Source organism: Podarcis vaucheri (genome assembly GCF_965113315.1).
Source record: "Podarcis vaucheri genome assembly, chromosome: 17".
NCBI classification, from domain to species: domain Eukaryota; kingdom Metazoa; phylum Chordata; class Lepidosauria; order Squamata; family Lacertidae; genus Podarcis; species Podarcis vaucheri.
The window spans coordinates 30,835,517-30,853,375 of NC_138755.1; the positions used below are offsets into that span (position 1 = coordinate 30,835,517).

Consider the following 17,859-nt stretch of genomic DNA (forward strand, 5'->3'; position numbering starts at 1 on the left):
GGTATCTCAGGGGTTGAGAACCTCTAGCCTGTGGCTCAGTCTTGGCCCAAATCAGCTCATGAGGCCATTTGTTTGAAAATGGTGAGGGAAGATATTTCCCATTGGTCCAAAAAAAGGCCATCTAATATATTAGATTACTGAATTAAGCACTTCTTAATCACAAAATGACCAAGGAGCCCTAAGAAAGTGTGGCTCACCCACAGTAGACCATGAAAGATTATGAACCATATGTTTGTATGTGCCAGAGGAAAATACCATTGCACTTTAGAAATAATAGTAACTGATCATCACACAGAGGAGTGAACTCCCAAGGTCCTTCTAAATACTGAAGTTTCAGTGTGCAAGTTCTAGTTAACAAGATCCATTGATTTCGGCAGAAGAGTTGTCCATTTCAGCCAAAATCATTGAGACTTCAGAGTGCTCAATTATATGTGTCCAAAACATATAATACTTTTTCAAATTGAATGCTACGTTCCTGTGCTTCAAATACGATCCAGTTCATCCCATGCACATGCGCACAATTTGGGTATCCTTCGTATGGTAATGTTATTATTATTTTTTAGGGCAGAGTATTTGCAGCCCCAGCCCCTGGTTTTCATCTCTTCCCCCAGCGGCTTTGAAAGGATGTAGCCAGGACAAGTTGTGGTGTAATCACTGGCTGTTGAGTGGGAAATGCTTTCTTCTTAAAAAATAAATAAATGAGTTGGAGGTTGTTTCTTTTTTGCCCTGAACTTAGACAGGCACTCAGCTAGCAGTTCCCTCTTCCTGCAGCCTGAAGTGATTCAGTCAAAGAAAATGCTTTGCAATTTGATTTTGCAGATAGTACAGACTGCCTGGGAGATGAGGTGGGGTGGAGGGGCAGGGAAGGAAGGGAGTGTTAGAATAGTCGTGGAGTGATTTTGATGGTGTGGGGGTGTCACACACCCTCATAGCCTTGGGGATAGGCATGCAGTTGAGCCTCTTCGGAGGACCATGGAAAGCTGCCTGGTCATCACAATACTTGTTTGCTTAACCCAAAACTCTGGACTCAGGTACAGGGTCTTTACCTGTTCCCTCTTAAACTGGAGATGCCCACAAGTGCACCTGCATCCTTCTATATTCAAAGCATGCACTCCCCAGTCTTTGATTCGACAGACTTGCCCAAGTCAAAGATGGCTTTGAAATAACACATTTCCCCTGTCATAATATATTTTAAAAATGTTTAAAAGGACACAGCAAGGACGGTTGTCTCTAGGCAGTATTATGAGCAAACTTGGACTTGCAAGGTTTCCTCATCTTGCTTTTTAATGGAGTCAGCATCACTTTTCTCTTTAAGGGACCCTTTGGCTGACTTTGCAGGCTTAAAAGCCTCCTGCGGCACCAGCCACCTAATAAGTAATGGGTTTCCCATGGAGCAGTTCCTCAGCATTCAGTGGCTTAGGATGGCTGGGCTTTTTGTTTACCAAAATGATTTTCCTCTCCACAAATAAACAGCTGGGATAATTAGTTCAATCTTCATCTTTCCCTGCACACCTGGTTGTGCTTTTCATTTCCCTTGCTGCTTTCACCTCAATGGATACTCACAAGTGCTTGTCTGGTTAGCCTTGTCAGGTGTTTACAGATGCTGCTGTTCAGCATTTTGCTTTCGAGAGTGAGTCCGAATGGAAAAGAAGACTGGTGTGACACACAGCCTGAATGTGTGGTAAACACCGGAAGCTGCTGTCGCCCATGATTCTCTGTGGGTGCCCCACAGCATCCTTTTTTATCCCTTGGTTTTTCTCCAGCGAAAACCCTATACATGTTGCACTGGAGATCAGAATGGAAAACTCGTTCAGTTTCAGTGCCAACCAGGACTGTGCATGAATCTGCTGTTTTTCCACTCCCATGTTTCAAATGGCTCCAGGGATTCCTTCGTCTTAAGATTTGCGTGCCTTGCCATGCTGAAACATGAAGGGGCCTACTTCTGATGACACCATGCAGTGGGCGGTGGGGGATGAAGATAGGAATTGCTGTTTGAATAGGGCAGAAAGACTTTTTAAAGTATTGCCCCTAGCTGAGGATGGGTGAGTTCGTTGGGTTTGGGATCCATTTCAGACAGTAAAGTATATTATTGGGTGGCATTCTAGAGACCACATACAGCAATGTCTGAATGTTGGCCTTAATTGGAGTGTAGCCAAATAAATACCCTCCAGATATTTTGGACTACAACTCCCATCAGCTCCAGGCAATATGCCCAATGATCAGGGATGATGAGACTAATAGTCCACAATTTTTGGAGGGCAGCATGTTGGCTAACGCTGGCCTTAGCCTCACAGGTGGGCTATGTCACACATTATCTTAGGTGCACACCTCAGAATGCAAAAGGTGAATGTAACTGAGTATACCATAACTATTATGCAGGTACTCAGTGACAAATCTGGGTTTGCCTCTGTGTAATGGATCGGTGCCGGACTTAATCTTTGGAGACCTCGGTTCAAATTGCTGATTAGCCCCCAAATCACTGTTATGGCAGAACTGACTCTGAGCCAGTGCTCATACAGATCCGTCTCTAGAGATTGCTTTCAGTGCTGGAATTTCAGCTGGAGCTGATCAGTAATAAAGGAGAGAGTCTCTGACCACGTGCAGAAGGCTTCTTCCAACAAAGTTTCATGATCCAACGAATGTTTCATTACAGATATCGATAGAGGTTTGCTGAGGGATAGAGGGAAGCTTTTAATGTTTGATGCATTACTGTATTTTAATATTTTGTTGGAAGCCGCCCAGAGTGGCTGGGGAAGCCCAGTCAGATGGGCAGGGTATGTATAAATAAATATAATTTATTATTATTATTATTATTATTATTATTATTATTATTATTATTATTCATTTGTAGCTGCTTTGTAGTAGGCATATTTTTCACAGAGTGGCTTGGAGCTCAATGAGAACAATTTTTTGAGCAATTCTAAATGTTCACCTATGTAATATTTTTACCTGTAATCTTCCTGGAACAGGAGCTCGAAAGCAGATCAGCAGCCAGCTCTCCCCCTCCAAACAGCAACAGCATTTCCCCAGGTCTTGAGAACTCCACCTACTCATTTGTCAGCAGGAACTGTTTCCTATGGTTTCAACTAGCAATTTCAGCCATTTAAGATTCAAATTAAAATAATTAATTTTCTTGTCTGATTGCAGTTAGGTTTTTCTTCAGGGCTTCAACCCTCAGTCTCCAACCTGCTTCCCCTTTCAAAATACATACATTCATTTTCAAAGGGTTAGGTTCTGGGGTGGTGAGGGTGTTCTTCAAAAATATTTCCAGTAGCCCCAAACCTTTCTAAGGGCTCGGAAGCCTTAAGTCCATGATACTACATGCTTTTTGCAAACTGTGGATCATCCTTAAGCCTAGCACTTACATTAAGGAAGCAATTTTGCGTTAATGTTTCAGGGCTGTGGGTGGGCACCCTACATCTGCTGGGCAACAGGGATGGTCCAATCCATGAAATTCCACTCTGTCGCAGTTCTGCATGAAAACAAGACTAAATCCTTTCCTTCCTGATTCTGCATGGGCTTTTAAGGGGAAACAGGCTGTGCAGAACCCCAAAGGCAAAAAAATCATGGTGTTTTGTTTTTTTAAAAAAAAAAATTCAATGAGGTGGTCCAAGGACTGCTGCACTGCCTTTGTTCCTATAAAATACATTTCTTTTTAAAAAAGTTTAAACAGGTAATCTAGCCACCCACAGCCTTGAGCATCTAGCGTACAGAGTTCCTTGCTGCTGCCTGCTTTGAATGCAATACAACAAGTCCACCTGGGATTGATGGGTTTTAATGACCTGTTGTTCTCAGGTGGAATGGCTGCCCCTAATAATGCAGCCATGGATTGTTGTTTTTTCTTTCTCCGTAGTTCCTCCTAAGAGCAATGCAATGTTATCAAGTCCTGCTGCTCTCATACGGGTTTGCAGTGACAAGGAGCCCCATGCACTAGCTAAACGCTCCAGGCTGTGAGTGTTTGGTTTACCTGCCATGACAAGAAATATGTTTTATAGGAACAGAGGCACTGCTACAGCACTCAGACTGCCTCGTGACCTGGTCCAGGTCATGATCCTTCCGGATTGAATCAGGCGAGTCTGCTTCAGAATCTGAGTTTGGTAGATTTAGAGCCAATTTAAGCATGGTGTTCTCCTACAAGGACTTCTCAGCAGCCACAGACATAGGTAAAGGGACCCCTGACTGTTAGGTCCAGTCGTGGATGACTCTGGGGTTGCGGCACTCATCTCGCTTTACTGGCCGAGGGAGCCGCCGTACAGCTTCCAGGTCACGTGGCCAGCATGACTAAGCTGCTTCTGGCGAACCAGAGCAGCTCACGGAAATGCCATTTACCTTCCCGCCGGAGTGGAACCTAGTTATCTACTTGCACTTTGACGTGCTTTCGAACTGCTAGGTTGGCAGGAGCAGGGACCGAGCAACGGGAGCTCACCCTGTCCCGGGGATTCGAACTGCCGACCTTCTGATCGGCAAGCCCTAGGCTCTGTGGTTTAGACTACAACGCCACTGTCCTGTAAATATGAAGGATGCACCTATCAAGTTGTGACCTGCAGGCTTTCCTCATGCTAGTCAAAGGCTAGTGTGATGGTCTGCTCTCATTGTTGTTGTTTAGTCGTTTAGTCGTGTCCGACTCTTCGTGACCCCATGGACCAGAGCATGCCAGGCACTTCTGTCATCCACTGCCTCCCGCAGTTTGATCAAACTCATGCTGGTAGCTGCTCTCATTACTGGGTACCCATATTAACATTTGAGTAGTAGGAGCATGACTTAAATAAGGGGAGCTGCTTTATCCCCCATATAGGACTACAGTAAATGTAGTATCTTCTTGATGCTTGTTTTTATCCAGCTTGAAGCATTCTGTTTAAAACCAGAAATCGCTATTATACTATATTGGAACTGATGTTAACATAGCTCCTTAGTGTACTCTCCACTTGCTTCTATAGCAGGGTCTAAATATGTCTGTGGCTATAGTTTGCCAAAGTGTAAATTTCATCCAGTTATTAATTTGCCCAATTCATTAATTTAAGTACAGTGTACACAACCCCTTTCACGTGATTTGAATCTCAGGATACCCATAATAGGGATGCAGTTTTAATAGGCTTAATTGGGATATTAATCAATTGCAGCTTTAGCTGATTGATCTGTGAGGCCGCAGATTTAATCGATGGAGCTGTGTGATGCTTCATTTTGAGGCTGTTGCAGTTCTGGCGCTGAAACCTCCCAATTTTGCTCCAGTGCCCTCTTGTATGCCATGCAGAATAAATAATTAAAAGTCTCTTTGGGCTCGAAGTGCCCACCCTCATAGGTGTCTGCATGATTTGCTGCTCTGAGGTTGGCTTTTATTTATCACCATCTGTGTTTCTGCATCATGTGTGATGGGTTCACTCCGTTGCTTCCAGGTCAAAGACAGAACAAAGTTACCTGTGCCTCAGGGGAGGCTGTGTCATATGTCTCTGTCTTGAGTTGATAGCCACTCCCGGTTTAATAAGGTAAAAAAAGAAGGCCTCGATATCAAGAACTGGATTTCTGTTTCTATGTTTGTTTTTCTTCCAGTCTGTAAACTGTTTTTCTCACATCTTTTCCTGTCGGCTACATCATCTGCTGCAATTTGTGAAGACTGAATAGCCATTTCATTGCTGTATCCGGTTCTGTTTAGGGCAAGTGAAGATTAATGGTTGTGCTGGTTAAATGGTTTTAAAGTATTCATTTTATTAGAGTGATTTAATTAAAAGTCATAATGTGAAATCGTTTATTATTTAAAATCATAGCAGTAAGATATGAGAGAGGACAATAAATTGAGGCTAACAGCTTACAAATTATGTGTTCTTTAGTTGCTGATAATAACCCATGCAAAGGCCTACTTATTTGAATGAAAGATAATTATGTGGAGTTGGTGATGAGTAGTGAAGTTGCTAAAGTTTGCAATTTGTTGCAAACTAACCGTGGCAACTTACTGGGGAACCCGCGGCTCTCTAGAAGTTGCTAGACCACATCTCCGATCATCCCTGACCATAAGCCACGTTGTTTGGGGCTGATGGGAGTTGCAGTAAAACAGCATCTGGAGAGCTACAGGTTCTCTCACCCCTCTTAGAATACTTGTTCTGTCCTGAGATGAGCGTTATGATCCAAGAGATCTTTAATATTTCAGATTGTAATCCAGATTGTTGAGAAACTCATCCCTCATGCTTGCTCACCTGTTTATCTGGTACCTGAGTTCTATGGATGAAGGGTACTATGCAGAGTTAAAAAATAATTGTAATTCTAACCCTGCTAGGGCAGTTTTTCAGGTACCAGATATCCTGGAAAATGTCGCTGCTACTACCATTCTGATAAGTGGGAAGCAGGCTGTGGAGTTGGGGCTCCAAGGGCAGTTGATATTATTGAGATCAGGAATATGGCTTGGAATAAATCTTTCTTTCTTTCTTTCTTTCTTTCTTTCTTTCTTTCTTTCTTTCTGTGTGGGGAGCTTGGTTTTCAAGCCCAATTCTGAATTGAATCAGGTTGTGAGGTGCTTATTCCATCATTAGGAGTGAAAGATAGTGGTATGTGTCATTTGAGATCCTGTAGTTGGAATTAATGAGATAATTGAACATGTGCTTCTTTCTGCCACTGAATCTAAATGAGGAGAGGATCTATTTCGATATATCGTTTTGTAAATGGCCAAGTGCTTCTATTGCTAACTAAACAAGTCCAACCCTTGTCGACAGTGTGGCAACCATATGTAAGCTGCTCCTGAGTTCTTTGGAAGAAATGTGGGGCTTTAGTATCCATACGTTAAACCAGGTTCAATTAAAGAGGCTGCTTCTATCACAAACAGGCATATGGCCAGGACATCCAAAGGCAGACAGAGCTCAGGGTCGTACAGACAGTCACAGACCTTTTGTGTTTGTTTTTTTGGATGGCAGCAACATCCTACTGGATGGCACATGTAGTAAACAGATGGCAGCTGTAATAAATACATTTTGCTGGCATATTAAGACCGCATGGTTTGATATGCATGTTTATTCCCTTGAACAGGAGACTTGTAATAGAGAGGGTGTTCTGAAAGGCCATTCAATCTTTGTGTGATTTATATTGCCTCGGAGTTAAGGAAACTGGCTGATTCTGTGGCAGCAAGTTTGTGTATCTCTAGCAAGAGGGAGTTGTTGCTGTCAGAATATGTTCTTCAAAAACATGTGAAATTGTTTAGAGCCTCAGGTTGGTATCCACGGTCTTTCAGAGTCAGATTAAATACAGCTCTTTTGTGTGCATTCTGTTTTATGAAACCAGTATTGTCCCGAGCAACAGCTACAGGCGTTTGAAACGGGCTGCTTGCTTTTTACATCATAGGGATGGCTAGGTTGATATGCTAAAAAGCATTATATTTGTATAAGTCTGAGAGAATTTGACATCAGTCCATCAGTAGGCGCCAACAGAGGTGCGCTGGTGCTAACATGATCTTGTACTACTGAAAAACAAGCATGGAAAGAGAAAAAGTAGTGTCCTTTCTAGAGACAGTGGTGTAACCCAGCACAGCAAGGCCAACATGGGGTGCCCCGGATGTTGTTGGACTACAGCTCCCATCATCCCTGACCATTGGGTCATGCTGGCAGAGCAACATTTGGAGGGCACCATATTGGCTACCCCTACAGAATAGGGTGAGCTCCTGTTGCTCGGTCCCTGCTGCTGCCAACCTAGCAGTTCGAAAGCACGTCAAGTGCAAGTAGATAAATAGGTACCGTTCCTGTGGGGAGGTAAATGGCGTTTCTGTGCACTGCTCTGGTTTGCCAGAAGTGGCTTAGTCATGCTGGCCACATGCCAGCTCCCTCGGCCTGTAGAGCGAGATGAGCGCCGCAGCCTCAGAATCGTCCGTGACTGGACTTAATGGTCAGGGGTACCTTTACCTTTACCTTTACAGAATAGGAACCTGCTGGAGATTCTCCCATCAGGGTCAGTCATAACTAAATTTTGACTAGGCGGGTGTGTTTTCTAGGCTAGAGTCCAAGAGTTAAGTTGCTGGAAGTGGAGCTGGAGGCTTGACCTTAGACGGGGGGGGGGAGCATCCTGGGGTCTGTAGGCAGCAAATATTGCTTTGAGAAGGCAAAGGCAGACTGCCAGGCCCCTAGTATTTATACTAAGGCTGGTCAATGCAGCGGCTTCATGCTGATTGCCTATAGCAGCGGCCATTGTTGTACACTCTTTCCCCGTACTTTGTCAGAATTCTGTGACAGCATATGCCATCCATGGTGGCTGGTGGCTCACTAGACTAAATCCCAGAATCAAGTTAAGAGGTTACTTGAAGTCTCCGACACCCACACCCTTCCTTAGTGGACTCAGAGTTTCCTCAAGTCAAGAGTAGTTGAATTCTGTTCCTCACCTATCCCCTGGTGTAGTGGGAAGGGGTGGATGGTGAAAATGACAAGGAAGTTGGTTCATGATCTATTCATTTTCTTTCAGGGAATGTCACTAATGTATTGCATGATTTAAAAATGGAGAGTTCTTGTCTGTAAAAGTTTCAGAACACCACAGCGAGGCTGCAGTTGACTCTAGGAAGGTTCACATGTCCCCCATCACTACCACCAGTATGTTGAAAGTACATGTCAGGAGGTTATTGGGTTATGCCAGCTTTGGTCCAGAGAACTGGTAGGTGTGGAAGTCTGAATGCACAGTGGAGGATGGGTTGATTGCTACGTACTGTTGTCATGATTGTGGGGTTAGCTGGCACAACCCTCTGGCCCTGTCTTGCATCCTTTGAATGCATGAAGGAAGTCATATCACATACATACACTCGCCATCCGGGTGGGACTACCTGAATAGGCTATTATAGAAATGCTGAATAAGATATTATAAAAACAAGCAACCTCAGGGGATGTTAAGATTTTCTGGCAGCCAGGAAATAGAAACAGACTGAAGAAAATAACGATTGACGTTAGGGAGTAGAAGGATGCAATCCAGGGGGGAAACAAATCAGTGCAACAGCACGAATGCACAATCCTTCATTCATATGGGGAAAGCTATAGCTCGGTAAAGCTGTCTACTTTACACACACAAGATCCCAAGCCCAATTCTTGGCACCTGCAGGGATGGCTGAGATCGACCCCAGTTTGTTGCTTTGGCTATGCATGGTCAGCATAATCAGTCAGCCTCGGTTCCTGAGCTATATAAAACGGAACAGTGTGTTATGGTTCTTTTGTAAAGAGAAGTTGTAAAGACTCTTCCCTCCATGCCCTATCCCTATCAGCTAAACTAAATGCCTTTTGGCTTATAGGTTGGACCCCCAGTTTGTAATTAAAATTGTGTTTTCGAGAACCTTCTGTGTTTTCTAGAACTTTCTGTAACTCCGGTTTCAGGCATGCAAGAACTTTTAGAGTGATTAAAATCATGCTTGAGATCAGATCTGGGACTGGACTCTGCTTTCATCTGGAAGGAAGATTGCCTGGGAGGGTGGACACCAGGTCTAAAAACCTTGAAAGAAAGGAGAGGCATGTTGAGTGCAATAAGTAGTGTCAAAGAAATAGCAAAAAAATTAGTATTTTTACCAAATCAGGCAGCACTTGTTGCTAAGAACCCAGCATTCATATATGACTGTACCTAGCCTCCTGAGTGACGTTACGCATCCAGAACTCTAATAGATATCTTATAGAGGTGTTTACTTAAATACAGAATACATATCTAGGTGATGCAGAGATTTCTGCCATACTTTTTATGCTTCCATTCCTTTAGGTTGGGGAACATTTGTCTCCTTGCTAAATTCCATCTCGCATCTAGGCATTTTCAGAAAACTTAACGTATGCCCCCAGGGTGGAACTACTATGAAACTAATCAAGCTTAAGTTTCAAGGCTCCTAATCCTGGAGGGGCCTCAAAAGAAACTATAATACATACTCAGTGCTTTAAAAAGTGCATCTTGCATGTCTTAGAACATTTCCCTAATTTACACACACACACACACACACACACACACCTCAAAAACTATAAAGCCTACCAAATTTTTATTCACTCCAGTAACTTTGACATGTGATATAATCCAGTACAGCAATTTTAATCAAAATCTGAGCTGTATTAGTTTATTTTTTAAAAATAAATAAATAAATTGTGGTGATCTATCATGGAACAACCCCATTGAAGAAGAAAACAGTGGTTACACAGAGCTCATGGCTGGTTGTGAAGAGGCCCCCATGACAGTTCAGGGCCCCCAAATGGAGATCTTCCACTGTATGCCCCCCTCATTAGGAAGAGCATGTTTAAAGAACAGCTGGTAGGCATCATTCTTGTGGGCACATATTCCAGAAGTGGCACCCAGTGCCACCCCCAGCCCTGCTGATCTTTTCTGAGGGAAGGGCAATTGACTAACACTGCTTTTGTGTGTGTGACAGTACTCGCAATTGCCTCTTAATTTGCTGCCTATTTCATATGGGTACCCATGGCACTTTTATGGAGATATGAGTATCAGCACTTTTTTTTTTTAAGCTAAATAAACTTCAACTCCTGCTAGTGGCTGGTTGGGCACTGCTACTGAGAGGCACTCCAAGATGGCAACACCCTAGTTTTATCTTTGTAGACTTTTATATTTGTTTATGGCATTTTAATAGAATTAATAATATTTATCAACGAAGAGCACAATTAAAGATAGTGTTGATTCTGCTGTGGGTCAGTGGCTTTGAATAGGGAAAAAAAAGTTTCCTCACATCTACTCTAGAAAATGAGGGAAAGGTCTGGCAGAAATGGGTTGCCAACTTTCTTTCCTGGATAGGTTCCTAGACCTATGACAGCTGCTTGACACACAGAAATTTTGGCAATGGAAGCTTTTCCTGGCAAAGGGATAAAGGCATAGAAAACTTCATCCACTGAACCTGGTCAGGAAGCTGTTAAAGGCAAGGAAGCATGGCCAACTTTAAAAATAAAAACGACCCTACTGGTAAGAAATAGTTGAACTTTCTCTGTAGCTTAGACTCATCCAGGTTAAAAAAAAAAAATCCACATGGACTGAAGTGGTGAAAGAATGATTTATTAAAGACAGCCTTAATAGTGCTACAGTGTACTTGTATGTTTATTTGATTTTATGTTTGATAAACTATATAATAATATATAGCATAACGAATGATTCCTGTTTCATGTGGTATTTTTCTTTTTTGGGTACTGGGAGTCCAAAACCTTAGCACTGACATGGTTTTAGCTGGCTGTTTTCTATTGTGTATCAAGAGATGGCAGCCTGTTTTTGTGATGTGCAAGTGGAACATTATTAGTTTAACTAGGGACTAGTGTATTATCTGTGGCATCCTGGCAGGCCTCTGGGACATCCCATAGTGTGGCTACTTCCCCCCAAACCAGAGTTGTGAAGGTGTGATTGATGCCTGGCAACTGGGAATCATTCTCATCAAGGACATCCCGCCCTCCACAATAAAATATTGCTTGCTCATGCCAACTCATACTCGGAGACTGGGCTAACAATTGATCTGGGCTGAATTGCCATTAAGAATAAGACAGAAACTAATACGTTCGGCACTGGAAGATTACCAAGTGAGAGAAAGAGCAGCCACTGGAAACAGGGAAAGCAATAATGGATTTCTAGCAGTCATTTAGGCTTGTTTTTGTTTCTTCCAAATGGTTTCATATACCCCGCTTGGTAATAAATAAATTACAGTGGTACCTCGGGTTACAAACACTTCGGGTTACAGACTCCGCTAACCCAGAAGTAGTACCTCAGGTTAAGAACTTTACCTCAGGATGAGAACAGAAATCGTGCGGCGGCGGGACGCCCCATTAGCTAAAGTGGTACCTCAGGTTAAGAACAGACATCCAGAAGGAATTAAGTTTGTAACCCGAGGTACCACTGTATTAGATATGTTGCTTGTTTAAGGCGTGAAGAACTGAGGTGGAGTGATTGTCTTTGGAATGCCCCTCTCTATATGGACACAGATTTCTTATTTGGATTTGTATTATGATTCTTCCTATACGCTATGAAGTGTTCTAAGTTTGGGATGGGCAATTGCTGTGGTCCTCCAAAGAGGTCAGGCTAGGAGAGTCTTCGGGCACCTCCAGGGTGCCTGCCTTTTGTGCAGTTCTGCCTTGCATTTGGGTAGATGTCCGTACGTACCCTTTGCACAATAAATTAAGGTTACCAGATTCCCCCCCCCCCCATGAATCCGGGGACACTTTTCAACTTCCTACTAAATTGATGGATTTTGTCAGGGGACTGATTTGTAAATCTGGGGACTGTCCCCGGGAAACGGGGAAGTCTGGTAAGCTTACAATAAAAGCACCTTAATCACCCACTACAGAGCAAGTGAGTATATTGCAATAAATAGCAACAACTGAACAGCACTCTTGTGCAACAAAATCCACTTCCAGAAAAGAAAAAATGGATTTTCTGAGGCATAAAAAGTGATGGAAAAACATGGCAGAAAGTGCCACAGCCAATTGATGGCAACATTGTGGACTCAGCTATACAGCTACAAATAAAACGTTTTAAGTGTGTTGTAAAGTTCAGTATACAAATCTGACACTAGATAGTGACAGTGAGCTATGGAAATTTCAATGTATTTTTCAAAACTTTTTTTTTTTAAAAAAAACATTTTCACAGCATTTTTTATATGTGTGTAGATTCCACCTGTGTGACCGCTGCATTATTTTTGTGAAAATAAATCAGCACTATTGTTCAAAGTGCGCCTCTTCTGGTAGCGACCTTAGAAGTGATAGTTGTGCCTTTGAGCAACCACTGGGAGAATGATACTCATCCTGTTCTGGACAGGAATGAATCCCCCTAAGACCTAAAGCAGCAAAGCTGGGGGTTGGGGGGCTCCTAGAATCAAGCTTTTCTACCTCAGCCCCAAGAGCCTCTGTGGTGAAGAACATCTTCCATCTGCTGAAGCTGGCGTGCCAGTTCTGGCCAGAGATTGCCTGGGCATGGTAATCTATAGTAACATTTACAATTGAATATGGTTTAAAGCATTATATTTGGGGCTCCCCTTAAATGCTATGTGAAACTGTAGTTAGCTCAGAACACAGCTGCTATGACCAGACTGGATGTTGAGAACGAATTTAGACTAGTTCTTAAAGAACTGGACTGGCTTCTGGTGCATTTCTGAGCACAATCAAACATGTTTGCACTTAATATGGTGGATTGGGACCTCTAAGCAGTGGCAGTGCCTTGTTTATGGAATTCTGTCTCCAAAGACGCTTACCTTTTCAGCATCAGTCAGTGTGATCTGTTTGTTTTCATAAAAATTGTTTAAAGTTTTGAGTTTTCCATTATTTTAATCTGTTGCTTTTGATTGTTGGTCTTGATTGTGCTTTGATTTTTGTATAGATTCTTATTGATCCTTTTCGCTGCAGGACAGTGCGTAGATGGCATTAAATAATACTAATAAAGTGTGTGTGCATGCATGCGTTTGTTTAAAACCTGTCTGCATATCAAAGAGGCCTAAAATGCAATCTCTTACTGAAACTAACATTCAAGACCTTTAACAGTCACACTATAGGTTTCTCTTGCTGGAGATAAGTGATTGCTTGATACTAAAGGTATCGTAATTTAATATTATTATTTTTTCGTATACTACTTGATATAGGCACCACAGAGTAGGGATTGACCCTCGCCATATGGGATTGGCATGGTGCTTAATAATATAACGGAATTCTGTCAAGTAAAACTGCCCGTCTGTCTTCACAGGGCACTATACCACCTGCACTTTAAACAGCAATAGACAGCAGTATGTGAAATGATGATGATGATGATGACGACAGTCAATTGAGAGATGTCTGAAATGTATTGATTGAACTCTCAGTTTTGATTTTCGTTTGCGTGTGTGTTTGTGTGTTATTTGGTAGAAGATCACAATCTGGTATTAGGGTAAATAATGTGGGATATTTTTTGTTTGCACAACATTAGCTACTTTACAACTGCATGAACTACAGACAAGCCACAGACAAAGGGCTCTTCCTCAACAAAAACAGCAGAAGAGGCTGTGGTTGAACATCTTGCCTTAAGTGGACACCAGCTGCTCTTTCTTAATTGGCTTGTTTCTTGACTTACCAAGGCCTCTGTCGCTGTTTGGCTTGGGAGGGGCATAGGGTTAAAGAGCCCCTTTACCTGTGTCTGGAGAAGTCAAATGTGTTGCTTAAAAAAGAAAGAAAGAAGGATTGAGCTCAGGCTGTGTGTTGTGGCTCCAAATGAAAAGCCCCAGGAAAGCCTAGAAGCAAAATTTGGGCTGCTGGTTTCCTAACTCTGTAAACAATCCAGCATTAATCTTGGTCTGTGGCATATCACTGTTCAGGACATTGCTTTTGATTTCTCTTATTTGCAGGACAGAACCCCAAAATTCTATACAAGTACCGTATTTTTTTGCTCTATAAGACTCACCTTTTCCCTCCTAAAAAGTAAGGGGAAATGTGTGTGCGTCTTATGGAGCGAATGCAGGCTGCGCAGCTATCACAGAAGCCAGAACAGCAAGAGGGATTGCTGCTTCCACTGCGCAGCGATCCCTCTTGCTGTTCTGGCTTCTGGGATTCAGAATATTTTTTTTCTTGTTTTCCTTCTCCAAAAACTAGGTGCGTCTTGTGGTCTGGTGCATCTTATAGAGCGAAAAATATGGTATATGCCAACAGTTATTCAATCTTCCTTGATCTGAAAGGTCAGCAAATTTTGATTGCCTGGTATTTCTGCTGTCCATCATTGACCCTGCTCTTCCTCCAAAAGGGGAGAGCAAGTTTTCTCAGTGATCTAATGCTGAGCTTTGGAGCCCAGCATAAGCTCCCTCATCCTACCCAGTTCTAGACCTGGCAAGGGGTTGGTGGGGACTTTGACCTTCACTCTATGGCTTTGAGGACCTTGGAAGTCAGTGTGACATCTCAGTGTGACTTTGGAGAGCCTCCAAAGTCAGTGCAAGGTCACAGAGACCATCTGCTGTTCTCTCGACTTGGGTAAAAAGCAAGTGCTCTCAGCAGAATTAAAAAATGGCAAGCACATTTGTGCCACCCTGCTCTTGAGTAATATTTTCATTTGTGCTTGATTTTGCCGTATATGGGTGCTTTCATGATCAAAAGCAGCTTGCTTGTGACATTTAGGTCTTTTTTTCTAAATAAAAAAAATCAGCAGTCTTCTGTGTGCGGTCAAGACGAACCCAGTAATTTCTTCTTCCTTTTCTTTTACAGGCTCTCTACAATTCAATCAAAAACGAGAAGCTTGAGTGGGCAGTGTAAGTATATTGTGCAGAATTAATGAGTTTTAAAAATGACGCCTGTTATGGCATTCCGCTTGATATGCAGGCAGCATATGGAACAGATTCTAGATCTTGCAGAAATCCACCCCAGCAATCCAGGGGAGCAACCCACCAAGTCCTCTTGCATTCATTTGCTGTATAGTCATTATTCATTCAGGAGAGCTAGTACAGTATGCCAATTAAGAGACCGAGCTGCAGTGGACTTGAAAGGTCACGGGTTCAAATCCAGCCCAAGCCACGAACTCATTAGGTGGCCCTTAGCCAAACCAAGCACTTCTCAGCTTCAGTCGTCTTTCCTTCTATTTGCAATGTAAGGATAATAATGCTGACAACACCTTACAGTAGTGTTGCAAGGATTACTGAAGTATGTTTTGTGAAGCACTTCAGAACCTGTAAAACAGACATTTGATAGACAGGATTATCTAGTCCAACCCCCTGCAATGCAGAAATATGCACCTGTCCCATAAGGGAATCGAACCTGCAACCCTGGCATTATCAGTACCGCACTCTAACCAACTGAGCTATCTTATCTTTATCACACACACACACACACACACACACACACACACACACTTTATTTATATATTTATGGTTACCTTTCAATCTTATTTCCAGGACTGTTCCCAGAATAAAACAATGAAAGTGCAAATACAAAACACTAGTAAACTAAGTCACAGAATCATAAAAGCCACCACTGAGAAGGCCCGCCCCGCCCTGCCCAGTAGCCACCTGCCTCACTCAGCAAAGTCACTTGAAAGAGGCCCTGTTCCAAAGATCTTCATGTACAGCTAGATGCATATGGAGACACGTGGTTCTTCAAGTTCTCCCTCTCCTAAATCATGATGGGCTTTATACGTTCAAACTTTGGGGAATGGCATGGCTCAGTGGTAAGAGCATGGATACAAAATGCCCCAGGTTCCAACTCTGGCATCTCCATGTAGGACTGGGAAAGATGTCTGAAAGCCTGGAGACTCACTGCTGGTCGATGTTGTCAGCACTGAGTGAGATGGACCAGTGGTCTGACTTTTTATAAGGCAGTTTCTGATGTTCTTAGACTGCCACTTTCAGTTGAATCTGGAAATGGTTCATAACGCCCAGTCCCAGTTGGTAATCTAAGTAGCTTCATACTACACTAAGTGAAGTCTTCAAACTGTCTTCAAAGTAAGCCTCATCTAGCTCACTACAATAATCCTGCCTGTAATGTATATGTAATTTTTGTCTCTCAAAACAAATGCCTTGTACATACACTCAGGGCAGCTTGATGGTTATTGCCTCCTCGACTCCTGCCCTCCCCTTTGCCTAGTCGCTTGTGCTCAAGCACTGGAGACGCTTTTTAATTATTGTTGCTTTTTGTTGCCGTAGTAATTTAACAGATTTATAGACTGCTTCATAACATAGAGCCCATTGAAGTGGTGCATGAGATAAATAACAAAATAAAATTCAAACACACAACTTCTAAAAGCAAGAAAACAATTTACTGAGAGATACAACTGTGCCACAAACGCCTGGGTCATTTCAGAAAACCTTCTTAAAGAAAAATGTCTTTAATAGGCATCTAAACATCATGACAGTAGGTGTCTCCTAATTTCGGCTTGTGATTGATTGCAGAGAACTGGAGCTATGACACCAAGAACCTGGTTTCTAGTATAAGATGAGCACACCTCCGGGGCATAGAGTGCTCTCAAGGGGCCCCAGCAGAGAACATACAGGAGAAGGCAGTCCTCTAGATACCCTAGTCCCAAGTTGTTTAATGTGTATCCAGAAACCACAGTGTGCCTTTGTTCCTTCCCTTGAGATTATGCAATTGCTCATGTTACTGGTTGAGGGGGAGATCATTCTGCTGCACTGAGTTTTGTTGTTCCAATGGGAAATGTGTCCTTGATGGATAATTCTTCTCATGGCACAGTTTCAGAGTTTCTACTCTGCCTTACAAATGTGCTGTTTTGATGGTGTTTTATGGGAATTTTTTGAAATAGCAGAGATTGCACATCAGGAAAATGTGCTGATTTGTGCATTTGGACCTTAACTCCCTGGTCCACAGAACACTGGATGAGCTGTCCTCAAAGCTGTAACAAGAGCGCAGGTTGTCAAACCCTTATAATATCCTGAAATCCACATGCCTGCTGTTACTCCGGCTAGCAAAACGAGTTGTTAGCGATGAAAGGCCACTTGTAAGGGTGGAGGACGTTTTTATTTGGCTTGGAAACTTCATCTTAGAGAGAGAAATTAAATCCTCAGTTAATCTGTGGCAGCATGAATAAAACACGTGCTTAGTTTTCGGCCTTTTATCTTCCAGGACATTGTGTCAGAACTTGCTGAGTAGAAAACACGTCTCGGGTCAGATTTCTTCCTGTTGGCTTGTTGTCTCGTGTTTGTCTCTTGATTAACTATGGATAGCTTGACAACGAACTGATATCAAAGATAATTAATTGCGGAAGGCCTAATGTACCCAACTTCGGCTGCTTTCAGGAAGCTAACAATTGGAATTCAAAGCCAAGCATGAGGAGTCCAGTGTCTGCCAAGACACTTTAATCATTCCTCTCTGTCATCCCTGCTTGCTTGACTTCCTTATGACGCTGGTGCTTTCTGTAGTGAGAGAGAATCGTGGCTGTTGTGTGAAGGCTGTGGCAGAACAGAGGATGTCAGTTTAAATGCAGCCCTGCCCATTT

General features: G+C 42.8%; 1 protein-coding gene across 6 annotated transcripts in view; it reads left to right on the plus strand.

Moving 5' to 3' along the window:
• The window catches only part of PSD3 (pleckstrin and Sec7 domain containing 3), a 138,904-nt gene that overhangs the window by 101,434 nt on the left and 19,611 nt on the right, over positions 1 to 17,859 (plus strand). For all 6 annotated transcript variants that reach the window (XM_082204642.1, XM_082204643.1, XM_082204645.1 and 3 more), the window contains one exon: positions 15,123 to 15,166. In XM_082204642.1, coding sequence (XP_082060768.1) covers positions 15,123 to 15,166 — 44 coding nt within the window. The remainder of the gene's footprint in view (positions 1 to 15,122; positions 15,167 to 17,859) is intronic.